Source organism: Syngnathoides biaculeatus, chromosome 4 (assembly GCF_019802595.1).
Source record: "Syngnathoides biaculeatus isolate LvHL_M chromosome 4, ASM1980259v1, whole genome shotgun sequence".
In the NCBI taxonomy this organism is placed as follows: Eukaryota; Metazoa; Chordata; class Actinopteri; order Syngnathiformes; family Syngnathidae; genus Syngnathoides; species Syngnathoides biaculeatus.
The window spans coordinates 5,541,005-5,562,779 of NC_084643.1; the positions used below are offsets into that span (position 1 = coordinate 5,541,005).

The 21,775-nt window shown below is 41.4% G+C and overlaps 2 protein-coding genes across 5 annotated transcripts; both read left to right on the forward strand.

Moving 5' to 3' along the window:
* The first annotated feature begins 55 nt into the window (after nt 1-55).
* zgc:158398 (uncharacterized protein LOC568894 homolog) lies at nt 56-5,821 on the forward strand. Of its 3 annotated transcripts, none has more exons than XM_061817355.1 (7): nt 57-217; nt 480-669; nt 3,614-3,878; nt 3,980-4,073; nt 4,168-4,309; nt 5,327-5,466; nt 5,551-5,821. In XM_061817355.1, the coding sequence occupies exons 2-6, from the start codon at nt 508-510 to the stop codon at nt 5,438-5,440; spliced, it is 777 nt and encodes a 258-aa protein (XP_061673339.1). In that variant the 5' UTR covers nt 57-217; nt 480-507; the 3' UTR covers nt 5,441-5,466; nt 5,551-5,821. The 3 variants fall into 3 exon arrangements, with proteins under 3 accessions (XP_061673340.1, XP_061673339.1, XP_061673341.1); XM_061817357.1 differs by lacking the exon at nt 57-217 and adding an exon at nt 884-1,133 and having other exon boundaries at nt 529-669; XM_061817356.1 differs by lacking the exon at nt 5,327-5,466 and having other exon boundaries at nt 56-217.
* Nucleotides 5,822-6,338: 517 nt separating this feature from the next.
* morc2 (MORC family CW-type zinc finger 2) lies at nt 6,339-21,718 on the forward strand. 2 transcript variants are annotated; one of them, XM_061817864.1, is made up of 28 exons: nt 6,339-6,427; nt 6,935-7,034; nt 7,887-7,940; nt 8,014-8,048; nt 8,120-8,188; nt 8,313-8,403; nt 8,490-8,598; nt 8,795-8,954; nt 9,371-9,482; nt 10,252-10,377; nt 10,453-10,532; nt 10,632-10,714; nt 10,800-10,885; nt 10,995-11,135; nt 11,243-11,397; nt 13,145-13,273; nt 13,353-13,458; nt 13,760-13,892; nt 13,968-14,054; nt 15,414-15,659; nt 15,727-15,972; nt 16,223-16,297; nt 16,578-16,704; nt 17,674-17,812; nt 17,895-18,062; nt 18,266-18,359; nt 19,701-19,889; nt 20,592-21,718. In XM_061817864.1, the coding sequence occupies exons 2-28, from the start codon at nt 6,967-6,969 to the stop codon at nt 20,658-20,660; spliced, it is 3,177 nt and encodes a 1,058-aa protein (XP_061673848.1). In that variant the 5' UTR covers nt 6,339-6,427; nt 6,935-6,966; the 3' UTR covers nt 20,661-21,718. The 2 variants fall into 2 exon arrangements, with proteins under 2 accessions (XP_061673848.1, XP_061673847.1); XM_061817863.1 differs by lacking the exon at nt 16,223-16,297 and having other exon boundaries at nt 6,346-6,427.
* Nucleotides 21,719-21,775: the final 57 nt, after the last annotated feature.

A 21,775-nucleotide genomic window follows, 5' to 3' on the forward strand; every position in this document is an offset into this window, starting at 1 on the left:
TTATATTGATTTGTACTGTGACGAGTTTACCACCGGTCACGTGGTTGTAATCGCCCAACCAGATCACAGCCGTAAAACGGTGAAAGTGTCGCAAAGACGTTTCAGCCTGTCAGTACCCGAACTTTTGAACTTTTTATCTAAGATTAGCAATATGCGCTTTATTGAGTACTGTATTTCGCAAAAATGACGCGTTGACGGGAACCTGCTTGATAGTGAGGTATGCAATATACTAGACATGTGTCTACATATTATCTACAATTAGCTGATACAGGCGTAATATTTTTTTTCAGAATATACTGTATTTACAGCCTCTTGCCTTTGCAAAACATGTAACTTCTTTTTTTTTTTCATTTTTTTTGCTACATCATTGCTGTATTTTATTTTATTCTGAACACTGATGAACCCGGACAAAAGTAAACATATGGTCATTTGACTAGAATCTCCATAATAAGGTGACGTGTTCTTCTTCTGTTTTTTAGCCTTTTTTCCCAGGTTTAACAGTGTTCGATGATGGCCTCTTGGCAGCCGGTTAGCAATGTAAAAGATTTTGTGTCCCAGAACCCACCGGCCGTCACATTTTTCCTGTGTCTCCTGACACTGGCAATTTCGTTCATCTGCCTCGGCTCTTACAGCAATAATCACACTCTGCCCAATCCTGACACAGTAAAGGTAAGGAGTCTTTTTTTTTTTTTTTTTTTTTTTTTTTTTTGTCGTCTGTATGCAGAATGAATCATGTCATATGGGCAAATTGCAGCTAGCATGACTGAGTGGCAAGCAATGGCATTGAGATACACAACACACAATTCATTAAAATCCTTTTAATAAAGTACTGGAGGGGGAAAAAAAGATGGAGTAATATATTGTTTTTCTGTTTCTCGCACAGTTACAATAGTGTGGAGTTTCCCACTGTGAAGGAGGCAAGTTTTTCTTTGAGCAAGGAACTAGAGGACAGTGAAATATGCAACCTGTTGCACATATTTAAAGTATGTGATGAATGGAGGAAAAGTGTGCTAGTTCACATTTCTAAGAACAAAGGCGATGTTCAGAACTGTGGAAACTACAGAGGAATAAAGATGATGAGCCACGCAATGAAGTTATGGGAAAAAGTAGTGGAGGCTCGACTCGGGACAGAAGTAAGTATCAGCGAGCAACAGTATGGTTTCATGCCTAGAAAGAGTACCACATATGTATTATTTGCCTTGAGAATGCTCGTGGAGAAGTACAGACAAGGTCAGAAGGAGCTACATTGTGTCTTTGTAAACCGAGAGAAAACCCATGACAGAGTACCAAGAGAAGAACTGTGGTACTGCATGCGCAAGTCTGGTGTGGCGGAGAAATATGTGCAAATAGTACAGGACATGTATGAGGGCAGCAGAACAGTGGCGAGATGTGCTGTAGGTGTATCAGAAGAATTTAAAGTGGAGGTGAGACTGCATCAGGGATCCGCTCTAAGCCCCTTCCTGTTTGCGGTAGTCATGGGTACGCTGACAAATGAGGTTAGACTGGAATCAGGGATCCGCTCTAAGCCCCTTCCTGTTTGCGATAGTAATGGATATGCTGACAGATGAGGTTAGACTGGAATCCCCTTGGACCGTGATGTTCGCAGATGATGCTGTGATCTGCAGTGAAAGCAGGGAGCAGGCGAAGGAACAATTGGAAAGATGGAGGTATGCACTGGAAAGGAGAGGAATGAAGATTAGCCGAAGTAAAACAGAGTATATGTGCGTGAATGAGAGGGGCAGAAGATGTTGATGTCGATGTTGTGAGGGAGGACACGAAGGCTGTCGGTGTTAGAGAGGAAGATGCACGAGATAGGCTTAGATGGAAAAAGATGACACGCTCCAGCGACCCCTAACGGGACAAGCCGAAAGGAAAAGAAGAAGAAGTTGAGTATTTAATTGAAAAAGTCTGAAGCATTAAGAGCAGTTGTCAAAATATTTTGCACCAGGTACCACCTAAAAACATACTTGATACGCAACGTAAAATTACAGCAGTTTTAGGAAGACCGGAGTGTGGCAGGCGTTTTGCTGCTTAAAAGTGTATTTCATCTTATTGTAAGACAACATTAAGGACACTTTGAACATTAACACTCTACTTAAAAAATAGGGAAACGTAAATAAATGTGCTCAGTGATTTAATCAGATTATATTTTGCGTCAAAGTTAAAATTGCACTTAAAGAAATCTTTCAAAATAATCAGTATTTTAAAGCTATAACCTGCGAGTTTTAGTCTCCCCTTCATTCAGTATTACAACAGAGCCTTCGTCGCTTTGATGTGACGTTCACTCGATGCTTGTGCTCAGTGCTCTCCACCAAGGAAATGCGAAACCAAGACAAATCTGTTTTTTGTCTAAAATGTTGGTCACTTTCCCTCTTTGCTAATAATCCTTCAGCGGGACGATAACTTGTTTTTTTTTTTTTTTTCTGTGGTAGGATCTACTACCGCAACCTTGCTGGATCTGCCCGTTCGTAGGTAAAATAAATCGTTTTAGTGCTCCATGGTGGGAATGTATTAAAAAACGTTTCCATGAACATCATCCAACTGGTGCTGAACTCAATGACAAGTTTACCAGATCCAACTTCTTTAGAAGTCCTCCGGAACTGTTGGGCATGTAAAACCCATGTCATTTCTCCCGACTGGTCAGCACACAAAACATCTGATAACGATGAAGACGTGTTAAAGGACAAACTCTAACTCTTTAGTAGACAAAAGACAGGACAAGCACTTTGAGAATAATAAGACCCGTTCAATAAAAAGCATGCGTGCAAGTAAACAGTTCAAATACAACCCGACGGCTGGTCAATAAGTGTCAATGTATTTTCCCTGAGACAAGAAATTGGTTATCATCTGCTTCATGTAACGACTGAGCAGCAGAAATATCGCTTTGTCTCGCAGCAAAGCGATAATACAACGTCAGGGAGATAGAAAGAAGTCTACTTTCTTATCCTTACTCAAAAGATCATGAGGCTGAAAGCAATATTGTTTCACAAATATATATTTTGTCAATATTGTAAATACAATATAATGTGTATGTACATATTAAGTGCTGTCTGACGCCTCTCCATTCTGTAACTTGAGTCCACTGCTGAAATCGCACGTGGACGCGACGTCATTCATACACCGTAATTCCCGGCCTACAGAGCGCACTTGGTTACAAGCCTCGCCGAGTACATTTGTAAAGGAAATACCATTTGGTACATGCATACGCGGCAGCTGTGTAAAAGCCGCAAGTGCCCACATTGAAACCCGCATTGAAAAACGAGATATTTACACAGAAAGAGTTTAACGCTTGCGTTAGCGCTGCTAAAGCTAGTGCTATCGCTAACACTAACAGGGCTGTTTAAAATAAAACTTACCGGTAAATATCACAGAGACACGCCAGCATCACGCTAGCACAACGCTAACGCCAGCGCAGCGCTAATAGGGCCGGTAAAAAGTCACTTCCTCGGCACAAATATTCCACCGGTCTCATTCTTACCTTTTCCCCTCGAGTGCCCCCTTGCGGCCCTTAGAAAAAAAATGCACAAATTAGCAGCATCACTGCATAAACTGCAGGGTTGAAAGTCGCGGCTTGTAGGCCGAAAATGAGTAACATTGCAGTTTTGTGTCTTAGGACTGGAACCATCTCCTCTCTGCTTTGGCACACTTCCATCTGTGTGTAAAAAGCAACCGGAGCTCAGATGAGCCAGTGGATCCGTTGCCGTCTCCTCTTCCACAGAAGAAAGCAGAAGTGGACGCTTCGCTCGGCTTGCCGTCGCAACCCACAACTGTCGACAGTTTGCATCTGAAGGTTCCCGTGGCGGTCACGAGCAGCAACGGCCTTCCCAAAAACGCTGACCTGTTCACAACCTTTACAGCCAGGCAGTTGAATCTTGGGGGTTGGTATCGCGTTTGAGCAATTTAGTTTGCAGATTTAAACAAAACCCCAAAAAAAACGTCTTGTATTGTTAATGTTGAGCGAGTGTTTTTTTCTCTACAGGCGATGAAATTGTGAGCGTCCACATCCATTCTGAATATGATACGTACACCTGCCTCAGCATAAAAGCGCCAACAGCTCTCTTCCCCATGAACCAGTGAGTCCAGTTCCCCTCAAGTGTCTTAACTCGTTACTTCATCAACTCATCTGTTTTCTTAATTATGCCCTTGTTTTTTTAATTTTAAATGTAGACTTCCCCCAGAGTGTCCTGCATCCGGTAATACCCTCTCATCCGTCCACGTGGAGGCAATCGACCAGACGCCACCGGCATCACGAGCCTGCTACCGCCTACTCTCCAGGAACGACCCCAGTTTCGCGGTCATGTTAACCAAGGTACCACGTGGATGAAATACAGTCAAGCTTCGGTTCTCAAACGTCCCCGTTTTCGAACAAGTCGGTTTTCGAACGAAAATTTCTAGATTATTATTATTTTTTGCTTCTGTTCTCGAACGCCCCCGACAAAACCCGGAAATAACATATCGCGCCCGGCCAGACCAGCTAACCAACGACGCGCTTTGTTGTGAATTCCCACGCTGACGAAAAATCCCGGAAATAACATAGCTGACCCACCCAAGACACGTTTTGTTATTGCGAATTCGAATGCCCCGTGAAAAAAAAAAAAAAATGGAAATGACATATTGTACCCGGTGTGACGGTTTGAGTGCTCCCCCATGCTGAAAAATCCTCTTGGGATTAATGCGCATGCTTGTAGAATTTTCGGATTTTTTCTACTTTTTCTCCATTCGTGCCAGTCTGAAACTTCCCCATCCATGTTTCTTCCGCGTTTTCATTTTCGCTCTGGTTCCGGTTTTTCATTTTCACTCCGTATGCATTTCGCTATGGACATCTCACAAAGCCGAACACAGCGAATGAAAGAATACAGAAAGAAATGCGAATCTATTGTTCGTTATTTACCAACTGGAAAGAACATTCCAGCATTGAACAAGAATCAACAGAGGATTGTTCGGGCTCAGTCATTAAGGCACAATTGGGATGGTGAAAGTAAGCGTTATATCACCCGAGCCCATACCTGAAAAATCCTCTGTTGATTCTTGTTGAAGAAATTATTTTATTATATACATTATTAAAACAATACATATATTTCTACTATTCATTTTATTCTCAAGAAAAGCTAAAAAAAAATGCCTTAGCCTAATTTTTTAGTCTCGGAACACATTATTTCTTTTTCCATTCATTGTAATGGGAAAGATTGATTTGGTTTTCGAACAAATCACTTCTCAAACAGTTTTCTGGAACGGATTGTGGTCGAGAACCGAGGCATCGCTGTATAAATAACGTGCTCTGCCAAACAACACGCTTCATCTGCCAATTTGTTTTCTTCATCTTTAGGAAGAGCAGTGGGTGGCAGTGAGACATCTCATAGAAGTCAGCGTGTGTCTCATAGGAGTTTGTTTAATACTTTGTTTAGCTGCGAGCTTGACACATTCATTGATGCGCAACTAGCACAGGAAGACAGGATCTTTGACAATGTAAATGTTTCTTTTATTACTATAATTTGTGAAGTATGCCCAACTTTGTTTTGATTCCAACACCATTATTGTTGTTTGTTACAGGAACATTTTATTGAGAGTTGAACACTTCAGATCCTGCCCAAGGTTGTAAGGAAAAACTGTTCTCCCGTCCATTTGGATCCTAATGAGAACTTTTTGTGTAATGTGTACTTCTTGACCACTTTTCTGTTAACTGTAATCCACTGTCTCAGATATTTGCACCATGCAAATGTTTGCCAGCTTTACAATAAGGTAGTAGCAATTAATTTAATATTTAATATATTGTTACATGTCCTTAAAACGATTTCATGACAAATAAAGAGTTTTTGTCAGAGTTAGCCTTTTGTTTTTAATCAGTTCATGTTCGGTCACACACACCAAACATGGACAGTAATGACATTGAAAAACAAAAATGATTATTTTTTTTTTTTTTTGCACAGGGGTGTCAATTCAAAGACTATGGCTTTCTGCTATGCAAGATAATTGCTGAGAAATCTGTTTGGGTTTTTTTTTTTTGTCTGAAATGAAGTGACTTTAAGGACTTGAGCATTAGAACCAGTGGAGGTTGATGGGTTGAGTCCCACAGCAGACATAAAAATAGCAACAAGATGTCGGAGAGATGCTATTTTCATTCTTGACCACTCTTGCGCCTTAAACAAGGCACTGACCCCATCCCCCCCAAGCTGTGCACTTTTCACACTGACATCTCTCGTTGCATTCCCACGCGAGTGAGAGATCACCCCCACCCCCCAAAAAAAATACTTTACACGGTAACTTTTGAGTCTGTAAAAAGGCTTTCTAACTCCAAAGCTGAAGGTGGCAGCAAAGCACCTTTGTCACTCGTGCCCAAGTACAGCACGACTATGAAAGTTGAAGAAGAAGAAGAAGAGTAGAGGCGTGGCTCTTGCAGGCCAGGAGGAAGCCAACTTCTAATCATTCGGTAAGCATGTACTTCCACTATTTACCGATTTACCGGAAATATGAAACACTTTATACCGGCTAAAGATAAGCCAAACGTAGCACAAGTTCATTTGTCGCCCCCTGTACAAATTGACACAACGTACAGACTATCATTCTTTTAACGCCCTTTTATACCGCTAACGTTAGCTACGAAGCTACTGCTACTTCGTAAACAATGTACAACTATGCTAACGCCGGCTAATATGCTACCTGCATATTACATGCGCGTAATAGTATGTTCCCCATCGCTGTCTGAAACATTTGAACAGCGAATGTGTTCGTTTGGCTACACATGAGAGCTGCTCACGAACCTTCTCAATGTATGTGCACAAGTACCAATCGTGTGCTCGAACATAAACCATAACAATAACTTCCCTCCGTTTTCATCGCATTGCGTGTTAGTGCGTAGCGGTTTCTGACGCTACGAAGGATGTGCAGTGTCAGTGATGAAACCATAACGAAACATTTTGCTTATTAACTGTTATAGGACTTAAGCCTGTGGAGTAGCTATCCGTGCTCATGGCCTACTCCAGCTACAGCAACCTGAGCAGGGCTCAACTTACTTTTGAATACCTGCACACTAACTCGTAAGTACACGTTCACTGGGTTACAGCGGACAGGTTTCAAAACGTCGACAGTCACTGTTCGGACTTAACATGCCATGCTATGTGGTGTCCACATTGTGATACATCAGTGATTCCCAACTACTATGACGTGCACGTTAGTGTGCTAAGAGGAAAAACATAAAGAGATGTATTATTATCCATGTATTACAGGTAGTATATCTTTGTACTTTCATCTATCCCTGCGACCCTTAGTATCTTTGTTTTCCATCCATGCCAGCAACCCTTAGCACCACGTATGACATCAGAACCCATATTTTGGAAATTTACATTATAGCATTTCATCTTTTGAAACTGACCAATTGCCGCTGATTTGTAATGTTACACTCGATTAAAGGCGTGGGTTATATCTTGATAAAATCAGTCATCATTAACCAAAAGGGGAAGCAACTTGTGATTTGATTGTATCATGATTTTTTTTTTTTTTTAAATATTGGGCTAGGGTTAGTAATTGGTTAATAGTGTTAAAAATCGCTTTGTTTTGTACCAATAACCAAGGATGACAAACATCCTTAACCTATGTCTGAGAGATGTCAGGGCTGGCAATCTTACATTAAAATCTATTATGTACTACACCCCAAAAAAATCAGGAGCACTTGATTGGTGGTGAAGCAGAATCTTTATTTATGTGGTGTGCTGTGTTGAGATTATGGGAGCACACGGTGAACAGTTAAATGGCTTGATTATTAAATGAAAACTCGTCAGAGCAGGGTACAATTTGAATCGTAGACAACATTCAACTTGAAATAACATCACAACACACTTGTGAACATTTTCATTTTTTTGATTGATAACTTGAATGACGTTTGGTTCTAGGACAACCCACGAGTTCTTATTTGGAGCCTTAGCAGAGCTCGTGGACAATTCCAGGTATTTCTGTTGATTTCATCACCATTATGAAGATCGTTGTTTTTGTAATTAATCGGGGGTCTTCCTTTCACAGAGATGCCAACGCCACGCGAATTGACATTTACACAGGTACATTTCAGCAACGAATAAACTGAAGCGTGCGCTTTGCTTTTAACTTGTCTTTCATAACTTGTTGACAGAGAAAAGGCCTGAGCTGCGAGGCGGCTACATGCTGTGTTTTCTCGATGATGGCATTGGAATGGAACCAAGTAAGTAGCAATTCACAATGCCACCGACCTTGACGTTCATGTTTAGTTCATTGTTGTTTTATGTGGAAATGCATTTTTCAAGTTTTGCAAGTATTCACATTGACTTTTCTTTTTTCTTTTTTAGGTGAAGCAACCCATGTGATCCAATTTGGAAAGTCGAGCAAACGATCCCCCGAGTCCACACAGATTGGCCAGTATGGAAATGGACTGAAATCGTAAGCTCCTTCAAAAACTTTTATGATAAAATTGCTTGCGTAATGCAGGTATTGATGAGTTTCTCTTTTATTTTATGTCTTGATAGGGGATCCATGCGAATAGGGAAAGACTTCATCCTATTTACAAAAAAGGGGAACAGTCTAACTTGCCTTTTTTTATCAAGGACTTTCCATGAAGAGGAAGGTCTTGATGAGGTTAGGCTAATGAATATCTCTATTTTGTTAGATGACACATTTAGTTATCATGGGCTTACCCGTGGGAAAACAAACTCTTCAAATATTAATGATTTGCAAAATATTTAAACTCTTAATATGTCATGTTTATGTTGTATTTACTGTGAGCTGATGTCTAAATTTATTCAAAATCACTCATGTAACTTCATGTCCACAGGTAATAGTGCCTCTCCCGTCCTGGGATTTGGTAACTAAAGAACCGCTGACATCCGACCCAGAGAAGTACGCCATCGAGACTGAGCTGATATTCAGATACTCGCCTTTTAAAACTTTACAAGAGTTGTTGGAGCAGTTCAGCAAAATCGAAAGTGTCAGCGGTGAGTAAATGTGGGCATTTGCCTATGTGACAACCTCACTATCTGCCAGTGTTCTTGGTTTTTTTGGGAGTTGATTAAACAATTTTTTTTTTTTTACACACACAAAACACCATTAAAAACTCTTGTTAGATATGTAGCCGGCCCAAAAATACATTTTCACACCCATTTGTCCTTCTGGTCATGGTATCCTATGGACAAAAAAAAAATGATACAGAAAAGGTTGAACTAGAGCTGTCCCTGTCACGTAGAGCCTCATTCAAATTATGGCCTAATAAATGTTGAACTACACTTCACCACAACATGGACTTACATGGCTTTCTGTCAGTGACTACGCAATTGAACTACTCGTGGTACCCACGTGACTTCTTATGAGCCAAGACACGTCGCTATTTTTTGTCACATTTGTATCTGTCAAGGTACCCTGGTGATCATCTATAATCTGAAGTTGATGGACAACAGAGAACCAGAGCTGGATGTAGAGACGGATCACCAAGACATACTGATGGCTGGAATCCATGCAGAAGGAGTGTGAGTCCACGCAGTTCTCATTTAATCAAAACCGGAAAGCAGGCTGGCGAAATAATTCTCAATTGATTCATACATTTCAAGAATTGATTGTTATATAGTAATATGATGGCGGAATGAAAAAAGTGTGGCTGTGGAAGTTCAACATTTGTAGGACAGACAAAAATACTGTTGTTTTTGTTATTTTTTTTATATATGAAAATGTAATGTCACTTCACGATAATGGTATTGTGAGCGAAGAGCACATACTGTACACACGTTCTTGTACTTGCACAAACCAATATTTTTGAGCACAACTATACAAACTTGTTTTTCTCGACTCCGACATGAAATCAGGTCAAGGCTTTACTGTTTTAAGTCAGTTAAAATTACCATCTCATTTTTATTTGCCAAATGGCAGTGAACAATATATTCGTGCTCAAAAATATTGCCACCCCAGGGGGTGAGACTTGAGTCTTTTTTTTTTTTTTTTTTTTTTTTATAAATCCGCTAGTTACACTCATCCACAAAATTAAAAAGACTCGGTTCAACCCACCTCCTCATAGAGTTACTCCAAGCTCGGCGCTGGATTTGCGCTCGGCACAGTAATTGAGCCCCGGGTGAGATTGAATCGCAATCAGTCCCAAGGTGTACGCAACTCCTTGTATCAGGTCAACTTGAATTGCCTCGTCCTTCCCTGTGACCCCAAACAGGATGAATGTAAGAACATGAATGGATGAAAGACGTCAGACCGTGAGCAAATGATAATGGCTCTGAGCGCCTTCACTTGCAGGAAACCAGAGAGGCGGTCATTTAGAGCATACGCTGCTGTGTTGTACATCGACCCCCGCATGAGGATTTTTATCCAGGGACATAAAGTGAGGACCAAGAGGTTGTCTTGTTGTCTTTATAAACCGAGGTAATGGAACACACGCACTTTATCAACCCTTCACCAGGTGCCAGGTTCTCATCTGTTTCCTTCCTCCGCTCGCAGGGTTTATAAGTACTCATCAACTCGTTTCAAAACACGGGCCGAACAGGAAGTCAAGAAAGCAGATCACCTTGCTAAGATTGGTAAGTGGCTGATATACTTCCAACTATTTGATAATATATCATGCCCCCTCTGCGCTCTTGTATTGATTTCCTTCCTTGGATGCCTTTTACCAATTCAAGCGGAGGAGAAAGCCAGAGAGGCGGAAAGCAAGCGGTTAGCCATGGAGGCAAGACTCGGAGACGATGTGTCGAAAGATTCTCGGGTAAGCAAATTATTGCTTCGCTTTGGCCGCATACGTCCGACAGCTGCTAGCAGCTTCCCACCACTCCCCCTTTCCTGTCTTTCAGACGATCCTGAGAAAGGTCCAGGATTCGGCTATGATGCTTAGACGGGATGCTGACATGAAGAAAAGAATTCTAGAGTCGAAACAGAAGTATGATAGCCCACTAATAGTAGCAATAGTAGCTTTTTTTTTTTGGTCCTGACAGGAGGATGGTGTGTGGAATCATAAAATCCCAAATTCCTTTTCTCTCACATCTCAGAGCATTAAAAGAGCCCAAGGAGCTGAACTTTATCTTTGGAGTGAACATTGAACAGAGGGACCTGGATGGGATGTTTGTGTACAACTGCTCTCGTCTCATTAAGATGTACGAAAAGACGGGGCCTCAGCTAGACGGAGGCATGTGAGTAGTGTCCGCACTGGTTGTCATGAGGATCAGCATGATGATCATGTTTGAGGGGTTTGACAATTGTCTCTTTTTTTTTTTTTTTTTTTTTGTTTGTTACACAGGGCCTGTGGAGGTGTTGTGGGGGTGGTGGATGTCCCTTATTTAGTTCTCGAGCCTACACACAACAAGCAAGACTTTGCAGATGCAAAAGAGTATCGACATTTGCTGAAGTCCATGGGGGAACATCTGGCTCAGTACTGGAAGGACACTGGCATTGGTGAGTAAACACCTTTCCACATTCATCTGCTCTAATTATAAATACTACAATTTATCCATTATTCTATTACATTCTATTTTATTCTATCGTAATGCTGGGGAAAAAAACGCTCTGCCTGGACAAAACCCCAGATAATTTCTACAGCTAATGTTTGACTCCTCCAGATATTTGATTTTTCCGTTTATAGACAGAATTCCGTCTTTTTAAATTGCATAGATTCAAAAAAATGAAAAAAATCAGTTTTTTTGCAATATTCTGACCGTAACCCGTGCCAGAATCCACACGCGTTCATTTTCTAATCCGACTTTTGCAAGCGAGGTGGAAAATGTGATATGCGTCTGTTGATCGGTCAAATGTGGAACAGGCAGGTAGTGGGCCCATTTTTTGCAAGTGAACAGAGTGGCGGTGCTCAAGAGGAAAGTCCTTACGCGAGTGAAAGAAATTGATAATGTCAAAAATAAGTTTGGATGGGATTGGTAGGAACGAGAAATCTTCGATACCGTTTGAAAGAATTAAGTTACCACTCTGTTAAGCGACTTGATCCGCAAAATCGATCGACCTGGTAAAGCGTTGTGCACGTGACGTGAGGATACTATTGACTGTGGATCAAGAGGTTTCAAGGCATTGGAAGTTCACGCGAAACGACAAAAACACGTCAACAACTGGAAGCAAGGAAAACGAACTTTTCCATAGCTGGTACGTTCGGATGTCAAACCAAGGCCAACAAACCTTCCGAACTTCATCTCTTGTTACACAAGCAACCCTAGTTGCAGACGGGGGCGTCAGTAACGAGGTGACGGTTCAGAAGCATTTACTTGTAAAAAATGTCTGTATTATTTACTGATAACGAAACATGATGTGAACAATTGTTGTCAAATTCGTGCGTTTCAATCATTTACGAAAACAAGAAATTAAAACGTTTTTGAATGGATCCAATAAACACGTTATGAAAGTACGCTTGCATGCCACGATGCATATCTCAATTCAATTTAGTTTCACATCTTGTAGTTTACTTAGTTGAATTTGAAAATTTTGGGGGTAAAGGTATGCACCTAAATAATGAATGATCATATTGTGTAAGTTTTGAAAACAGAATAGCATTTATTTAAAGATGTACTAGATATATTTCATTCATAATACAATTTATAAAATTTGCCCGTTAAAATTGTTGATCATCCTTTGATCACACTTGCAGCCCCCAGACCTCTGGCTATTTTTCGTTCTTTTTTCATTCAGTCAAATCACATGTCTACTCCTCCATAAATGTCAACTATATTGATTGTCTTTCCCAAAAAGCAGTTCATGATGCACTGAATTAAATGCAAGGTGACTCCTCCAATCGAATCATTTTTAACACATCAAATGCAGGTCACTACATCAAAGCAGTCACCAAAAGAGGGAGCTGCGGTGATAGACTAGTGTTTCAGATAAAGAAAAATAGTAAGTAAATGTTGCAAAGAACAAGGTTTTTCTCCCAGGAACAATCCCTCTTGGATTTTCCTCAATGTTCAATGTTGCGTTCGTGTGCTCGATATGAAATGCCGAGTACAGTATGTTCATCCGTGATGCCGTTCAGGAAGCATCCGTGTTGGGTTTTCTCTGGAAGAATGATCGATGCTAAGTGCATGCGTTTTGCGTCAAATGCTGAGTGTGTTCTTGCCTGCTGCTCAGAAAGCGTCCCTGTTGAATTTTACGAGGAAGGAACTTCAGTCATGTACAACGCTGAGTATGTGTTTGTGCAACGCAGCTCAGAAGGGCATAGTGAAGTTCTGGGATGAGTTTGGATACTTGTCCGCCAGCTGGTCTGCACCTCCGTCATCCGAGGCGAGATATAAGAGACGCCGTGCCATGGAGATCCCGATTACCATTCAGTGTGGTAAGTCGCGCGAGCATGAAGCGCTCCACCTCGTCACCCAGACCTCTTTTAACACGGCTTTTACAAATTGCGCTTTTAGATAAATGCTTGAAATGGAGAACGCTGCCATTCCAGATGGATGCCGTCGACAGACGCTACCCAGACAGCTGGGTGTGTCTTATGAACCCGGATAGCACGCAGGATAGGTACACCTATACTCAAATAGGGTTCAGTCCTTTATACACTCACTGGCCATAACATTAGGTACACCTGTACTGTACGATGAGGCCCAATACCAAAAGATTAACATGTTTGTATATCGGTGCAATTGTTTTGATGATTATCATGATGGAGGTTCTCATTTAAAAACATGTCACATACAATGGTTGTAGTTAAATCTCATCAAATAGTGCAGGTGAACCTAATAGTCGCCAGTAACCGATACTGTCAATTGCAAAGTGAGTTTAGCCAGATGAGACCTTAATGATTGTCGTCAATGCTTCACAGATGTGACGCTGCTGAAAAGAAACCCAATTTGCCCTGCGGTGTCCTGAAGAAAGAAAAGCAGACAGTTGAAGACAAACAGAAGGAGATTGCAGAAAAAATCAAACAGCAGCAGGATAAATTGGAGGCCTTGCAGGTGGCTTCTTTATTCCTCACCAGGTTGCATTCGTGCCTTGCACTGTAACTTGACATATTTGTATCACTTCTTCAGAAAACCACTACTATCAAATCTGCAGCAGATATAAAGAAGCTGCCGCTGGACGTTAGCATGAAGCCAGCAACGGAGAGCCCCTCTAAGGTGCACATGCCGTCATTGGAATTCCGCTCGTATTTCCTGTTCGTCATTTTGATATCATGTTATTCTTTTAATCACATTTTAAGCCTTCTTGATGGTAAAAGAACTTGACATGTTTTTGTTCTGTCATGTTTTCTTCTTTATTTTAGATATATTTTATCATCTTTATTTTAGATATATTTTGTCATATATTCCCTACAATAATCACTCCTTTAGTTGCAAGTACAGTGTTGCCTCGGTTCTCGACCACAACCCGTTCCAGAAAACGGTTCGAGAAGTGATTTGTCTGAAAACCGAATCAATGTTTCCCATTACAATGAATGGAAAAAGAATTAATGCATTCCAAGCCTAAAAAAAAATTGGCTTTTAAAGCATTTTTTTTACGTTTTCCTGATAATAAACTAAATAGTAGAAATCCGTGTATACTTTAAATACTTTATATAATAAAATAATTTAAGAAATATATTTGTATTTTGCTTAAAATCTATGCTTTAGTAGAGTACGTTAGGCTGGGAGTGCATTGCTGTATCCGTAGCGACAAGCCCCCCAGCCCAGCCTTGTAAACTTTTTTTTTTTTTAATTAACAAAAGTGCAGAATAACTTTAAACAAGCAACTTGCCTTCTTTGGAGCCATGATTGGTGGGGTTAATACGGTAGTCCTCGATAAGAAGAAAAACAACAGTCACTACCGGGACACGTCTGTGTACACAGGCTGCGTTATACAGGATAACAAAATTGTGCTCTTTGCGCCACATTTCCAGTTTTTTTTTCCAGGGGGCGTTCGAATTGACAATAACAAAACGCCTCGTGAGTGGGTCAAGTGATTGCGCCATGTGCGATGTTACTTCCGCGTTTTTTTGGGTGTGTGTGTGTTTGAATAGACATTAACATTTCCAGGTTTTTTTTTTCAGGGGTGTGGGAATTCACAACAAAGCATGTCGTGAGTCAGCTGGTCTGGCTGCGCGCAATACGGGGGCGTTCGAGTACTGATTTTCGTTCGAAAACAGAAGCAAAAAAATCTCAAAATCTTCATTCAAAATAGGGACGTTCGAGAACCGAGCCTTTACTGTATTATAAAGCAACAGAGCCATAGGCGATGTCCCACCTGGACCCTGAATTTTTACAGTGATGTTTGTGGAGGCAGTACAATGATGTGATTAGAACGTCTGCCGTACAGTTCTGCATTTCGAGCCTCGCCCGTGGTAATGCGACCATTTTGTAAACTGTCTAGAAGGCCATTTGAAATGTGCCTTAACTACTGTAGCACAGTGTGATAATGTTCATTCTCAATGATGATGATTTGACCATCACTTCTGTTGCCGCAACTGTTTACTTATTTATTTGCGTACTCTGTCATCAAAGGCAAGTCGGTCTTCGGAGAGGGCCGTAACGCGCCCCCGATCGCCCCCGCTGCCAGCTCATCTCAAGACTCCACAGAGTGCTCCCCCACCCCGCACCCAATCTCAGCGCCCCACTCGGACGCCTGTCCCTCCCCCTGCTCCAACTAAGGTTGAACAATCCAGGTCTAAAACCACTGTAAAGGCAGTGGCAGCAAAGCCGGCAGCCAAAGCTTCTTCCAAAACACCCCCGGCAAGCCGCACTTCAAGGGTAAATCGGCAAATCAGTATGAAATGCGGTACGAAAAAGGAAGCCTAACATCTCCTTTCTTTCTTAGTCACTTACGAAAGCAGCAGGCAAACCTGGGGCCGCTGGACAACGTAAGAGAGCCGTTGTGCAAGAGGACAGCGAGGAAGAGGAGGACGAGGAAGAGGAGGAGGAGGAGGAGGAAGAGGAAGAAGAAAGTGAGGAAAGTGAAGAAGAGCAACCCCAGACAAAGAAATCCAAGATAGACACTCCAGTTGGTAACCGGGGCAAAGCGTCGGAGAAGGCCCCAGCCACCAAACGGGGCAAGTTGGACGAGGTAAACATCAGTAAATGTTATCAGCATGAATGTCGGCAGTGGACACGCTTCAGTAACTGCACCAACCACATGCGCTATTTCTTGAATGAAACTGTTGCTTTTTGCTTAAACTCCTCCAGCATCGCTCTGCTCCCATCACCAATAATTCCCATCAGAAAGAGAGTTAGCAAAGAGAGAACTTTGTCAGTTGTTTACTTGCTGGTTAAGTCACAGAACCTCAATCGAAGCTCGTTTGCTGTTGGCCTAACAGGTTAACACACAATCACAGCCTGGAAAGAAAGGAGTTGCTACTCCTCCCCGCCAGACCTCTGTTGCTAAACCCAAGGTAGCTTTACTCATCCCGAGCTCCGTTTGGTTCTCCTCAAGCTGCCCTGCATCTGCTCTATTCAACTTTTAATATTCAAGACTTAACTTGGAACTATTACACTAACGTGATAACACCTTCATGAGCCGGAGGCAATGTTTTATTCTTCTATGTCTCATTTAGCTAGAAACTGAGCTCACTTTCACCTTTTTCACTAACATGGACTCGGCATGTCTGTACATCACTTTCCTTCTAATCTGGCTCGCTGTGGTCGTAGTATTGAGAGTTATTGTCTTTGCAGGCGCCAGAAAAGACACCGGCGAAGGCTCCAGAGAAGGCACCAGAGAAAGGGCCAGAGAAAATGACAGAGAAAGCACCAGTGAAGGCACAACAGCAGGAACTGGACAATGACAGGACTGCGCAGAAAGGTATCATTACACTCAAATCATATACACGCTGTTATATAGTCATAATGCAGCATCTTATCTAGTGCTTCAGTTCTAAATGTACATCTTCCTTAAAATGTATTTTGTACAGTGAAGAAAATAAGTATTTCAACACCCTGCTATATTGCAAGTTCTCCCACTTAGAAATTACGGAACGGTCTAAAATTTTTATCGTAGGTGCATGTCCACTTTGAGAGAGATAATCTAAAAACAAAACGCCAAAAATCAAAATGTATGATTTTTTTTTTTTTCAAAGATTTATTTGTTTGATACAGCTGCAAATAATTATTTGAACGCCTGTCTATCAGCTAGAATTCTGACCCTCAAAGACCTGTTAGTGCGCCTTTAAAAGTCCACCTCCACCCCATGTATTATCCATAAGAAGCATATCACGGTTCTGGCGTGGCCGAGCCAGTCTCCGGACCTAAACGCAATAGAAAATCTTTGGAGGGAGCTCAAACTCCGTGTTTCTCAGCGACAGCCCAGAAACCCGTCTGATCTAGAGAATATCTGTGTGGAGTGGGCCAAAATCTCTCCTGCAGTGTGCGCAATCCTGGTGAACAACTACAAGAAACTTTTGACCTCTGTAATTGCAAACAAAGGCTATTGTACCAAATATTAACATTGGTTTTCTCATGTTTTCAAACACTTATTTGCAGCTGTATGACACAAATAAATCGTTAAAAAAATCATACATTTTGATTTCTGGATTTTTCTCTCTCACAGTGGACATGCACCTACGATGAAAATTTCAGACCCCTCCATGATTTCTAAGAAGGAGAACTTGCATTACAGCAGAGGGTTCAAATACTTATCACCTTCACCATATTTTTGTGTTTTTCAGATTTCCTTCTTTTTAATCCTAAACTTTCTCATATTGCTTTTTGTAGTTGCTTCATGTCTGGTTTAATGTACAGTCCTGATTCCTTTAAAAATCTTTATTTTTTAAAGATAAGGGACTGCTAGTTGAAGTCCGTGTCAACAAGGAGTGGTTCACAGGAAAAGTCGTCTCTGTGGAGTCCAACAAACAAAGTGTTCGCTGGAAAATCAAGTTTGATTATGTCCCTCGAAACACCCCAAAGGACAGATGGTGAGATTTTTTTTTTCCATCTTGTGTCTGTCCCTACTAAATGCATTTGGTTCATGTTCCACGGAATTGTGTCTGTCTCAAGGGTGTTTAAGGGCAGCGACGAGGTCCGTCTGATGCGGCCGCCGTCTCCCATCTCCCAGACGCCCGACACCCAGCAGGAAACCGAGAAAGCAGCTGCGGCAATGGAGCCAGATACCACACAACCTGGCACCAGTCGGGAGGTGACAGAGAGCCTGGTCACCATGTTGAGGTGAGCGTGTTTGCACAGATTGGACCAAAAATTGTTTCACGTAGTTGTGGTGTTGGATTTGAAGCATTTCTCTTTAAGAACTGATGACATGCAAGACTTTTTGATTTCTTTTCCAGTTACTGCCTCGTACTCAAAACGTACTTTCAATGTCTGTCTAAACCGAAAACTAAAGTAACTGACAAGTGTGCTTCTGTTCTTTCCAGGACAATGCTGCGTTACTTCTTCCCTCCGGCTTTTCAGATTCCCAAGGATGACGTAAACAGCATGACTGCAGAGGAGTTGGTGGCCTTTCCACTCGTGAGATGAATGCAACTGGACACCGCACAGTGGACACAATCGCACTACAGTTTTTTTGGCTTACTTTTTAAATTTCAGAACCTCTTTAAAGAGCTCACGTTTACCCTTTCATCAGTATTTTACTCCAGTGGTTTTCAGACCTTTTACACCAATTACCATCTAAAAAAATACTTAGCGCAACCTATCCCGACTGACATTGGGCTTGAGGCTGAGTGCACCCAGGATCAGTTCCCAGTCAAACACAATAGGAAAAAGTTATTAACCTAGCACGTACATTTGAAGCCAAAAATTTATATAAACTGTGCAAAAACACACATTTCATTTTTTTGTCCTACTGTCTGAAATCAAATCAGACTAAATGTCTCCTGTTTCATGTCAGTCAGGATCATCAAAATTATTTAATTTTGTTAATTTGTTAATGTCTCCCCAAATGCACATACTTTAGAATTTAAAAATCTCACTGCACACCAACAAATAAAAATGTCACTAAAAGTAGATACATTAATTGCTGTACGTACTTACTGCCATCTAATAGCTGACCATGAATTTTTTTTGTCTGTCGCTATGCCTCACTGACATAAACAGATGAACAAGGATACATAATTTATTGTGAATATATGTTTTTGAGCAGTTAGGCTGACAAGTATATACCGTAAACAAACAGGTCACTTAAATAGAAATGGATGATCAGTTATCGTTTTGTTTTGTTTTTTTTAACACTGTGGTAGGCCCCAAAAATCTTCACCATGTAAAAGCCTTGTGAAATATTAAAATTTATTTATTTATTGAAGTGCACCAAAGGGCTACCATAATTCCCGGCCTACAGAGCGCACCTGATAACAAGCCTCTCACCGAGTACATTTGTAAAGGAAATATCATATGGTACATGCATAAGCCGCACCCGTGTAAAAGCTGCAAGTGCTTACATTGAAACCCATATAGAAACACACGAGATATTTACAAAGACGCTACACAAAGAGTTTAATGCTAGTGCCGCCGCGCTAACGCTAATGCTACCACCGCACTAAGAGGGCCGGTTAAGTAAAAACATACCGGTAAAAATCACTGAGACAGGGCAGTGACACGCTAGCACAGCGCTAACAGGGCTGGACCGGTAAAAGTCACTTCGTCGGTACATGTATTCCACCGATCTCACTCTTACCTTTTCCGCTCGAGTGCCTCCTTGCGGCCTTTAGAAAAATACTCAAATAAGCCACGTCACCGCATAAACCGCAGTGTTGAAAGCGTGTGAAAAAGGTCGTGGCTTTTAGGCCAGAAATTGTGGTACTTTACTGGGGTACTGCTGATTTATCTGTTTTGTGATTCTCCTGTCTATTTCAGAAAGAGTATTTCCACCAATACGAATCAGGTCTCCAATCGCTGTGCAACTCCTACCAGAGCAGAGCGGACGCTAAGGCCAAAGCTGTGGAAGAGAAAAGCAACAACACCGAGTTGAAACTGAAGGAAGCCGATGAGAAGCTGCAGAAACTACGAACCAACATTGTCGCACTCCTGCAGAAAGTTCAAGAGGTTGGCCAGTTTATTGCTAGACTTGTTTTTAAATGTACCGTAATTTCCGACCTACAAGCCCTGCGGTTTATGCAGCGATGCGGCCAATTTGTGCATTTTTTTCTAACGGCCGCAAGGGGGGCACTCGAGCGGAAAAGGTAAGAATGAGACCAGTGGAATATATATGCCAAGGAAGTGACTTTTACCGGTCCGGCCCTGTTAGGACTGCGCTAGCATTAGCGCTATGCTAGCGTGTTGCCGCTGTGATACTGGCATGTCTCAGTGATATTTACCGGTAAGTTTTATTTTAACCAGCCCTGTTAGCACTCGCTTCAGCGAGGCGCTAGCGTTAGCACTAGCTTTAGCTCTGCGCTGGCGTTAGCACTACCGTGTAGCGCTGTGCTAGCGTGTTGCTGCTGTGTTACAGCATGTCTCAGTGATATTTACCAGTAAGTTTTAGCTCTGTTAGTGTTAGCGCATTGATAGCGTTAACGCTAGCGTTAGCGTTAAAGTCTTTCTTGTACCGTCTTTCTTTGTAAATATCTCGTGTTTCAATGTAGGTACTTGCGGATTTTGCACAGCTGCGGGGTATGTATGTACCAAATGCTATTTCCTTTCAGCTTGTAACCGTGTGCGCTTTGTAGGCCGGGAATTACGGTATTCAAAATGTTCATTATTAAGTAATAATTGCTTTCACCCCCCCCCCTCCCATGACCCACTTAGGATATTGACATCAACACAGACGATGAACTCGATGCGTACATCGAAGACCTTCTCACCAAAGGAGATTAAACGGGATGGAAAGGAGAAACGTACAGAGAGAGAGAGAGAGAGAACGTGCACATTGAACGACTGACAGCCATGATACTGACTTCTCCCCGACCACTCCTACTTAAGAGTGTCATGTGAATATTTGGGGATATTTTCATCGTTTGAACTTTTCCCTCTTCCCCTCCTCCCCCCCGCCCCAATTTCACGGTAACCGTACGCTTGCGGAGCGGTGTTTATCTTTTATTTTTGTTTGTGCGTTGTTGGCGGCCATCTAGCATGTCAATTTCATTTTAGTCTTTTTTTTTTTTTTTTTATAAACCTACTTCTACTGTTTATGTTAATCAGCAGCACTAAAGCCAACCTGTCTGTGATGTTTAGGTTGAAAACTGTTTAGGGTCCCTATTTAGTCAACAAACGCAGTGACGGAAAAAGAAGTCAATTTAGCTCCATTGTCAGGTGAGACGGGGATACCAAGTGTTTTAAGAGTTTGGGTTAGCTGGACCGCACTCTGTACTGCTGTCTATATGTAAACGTAACTGTTATTTTTCTACACTCGGAACACGTCAGTGTTGCTCATTATGGTGTCCCGTCCCGATCATCTTAATTAAACTTGAGTATATCACACTAAGAAATTCATACTGGGTTTTATCAGTATAAACGTTAATACCTGTTGTGTTTAATCTGGGGATGAAAATCTGTTTGATTCAAAAGTACAGTGTTCCGACTCATCATCTTAACCTGCGTCTTTCCTTTTGAACATATTTTATCATGTCATGAAAAATGTTTTATTAAACGTTGCATGATTCGGTCTTTGTTTAAATTGGAAGAAATGGTTATGTATTTTTGAAAAATCCTTACTTAAACAATAAAACTGGGTCAACAACAATCTGTATGTCTTATTTTAGTTGCAAAAATGAGGTTGGGAAAAACATAACTTAATACAGTACATTTAAAATGATAAATTGCTGTTTATTAGCAGTGAGTGCATAAAAATTTTACACATTGTCTACACACAGTGAGCATTTTACAGTGGCTTACAATACTTTTTAAAAAATAAAACCTGTAGTTTTTTTAATGAAGGTTTTGGCTTACTGTTTGTTTTAATATGGGTTACGGTTATATTTATGTTTTTCTCC

What these genes read in the sequence shown, in the direction of transcription:
- zgc:158398 (XM_061817355.1), top strand. Translation starts at nt 508, where the DNA reads ATGATGGCCTCTTGGCAGCCGGTTAGCAATGTAAAAGATTTTGTGTCC. An exon ending in CAGGCAGTTGAATCTTGGGG is followed by an intron (nt 3,879 to 3,979) that starts GTTGGTATCGCG and finishes TTTTCTCTACAG; the next exon opens with GCGATGAAATTGTGAGCGTC. An exon ending in GCTCTCTTCCCCATGAACCA is followed by an intron (nt 4,074 to 4,167) that starts GTGAGTCCAGTT and finishes TTTTAAATGTAG; the next exon opens with ACTTCCCCCAGAGTGTCCTG.
- morc2 (XM_061817864.1), top strand. Translation starts at nt 6,967, where the DNA reads ATGGCCTACTCCAGCTACAGCAACCTGAGCAGGGCTCAACTTACTTTT. An exon ending in GGAATCCATGCAGAAGGAGT is followed by an intron (nt 9,483 to 10,251) that starts GTGAGTCCACGC and finishes CTTCACTTGCAG; the next exon opens with GAAACCAGAGAGGCGGTCAT. An exon ending in AGATCACCTTGCTAAGATTG is followed by an intron (nt 10,533 to 10,631) that starts GTAAGTGGCTGA and finishes TACCAATTCAAG; the next exon opens with CGGAGGAGAAAGCCAGAGAG.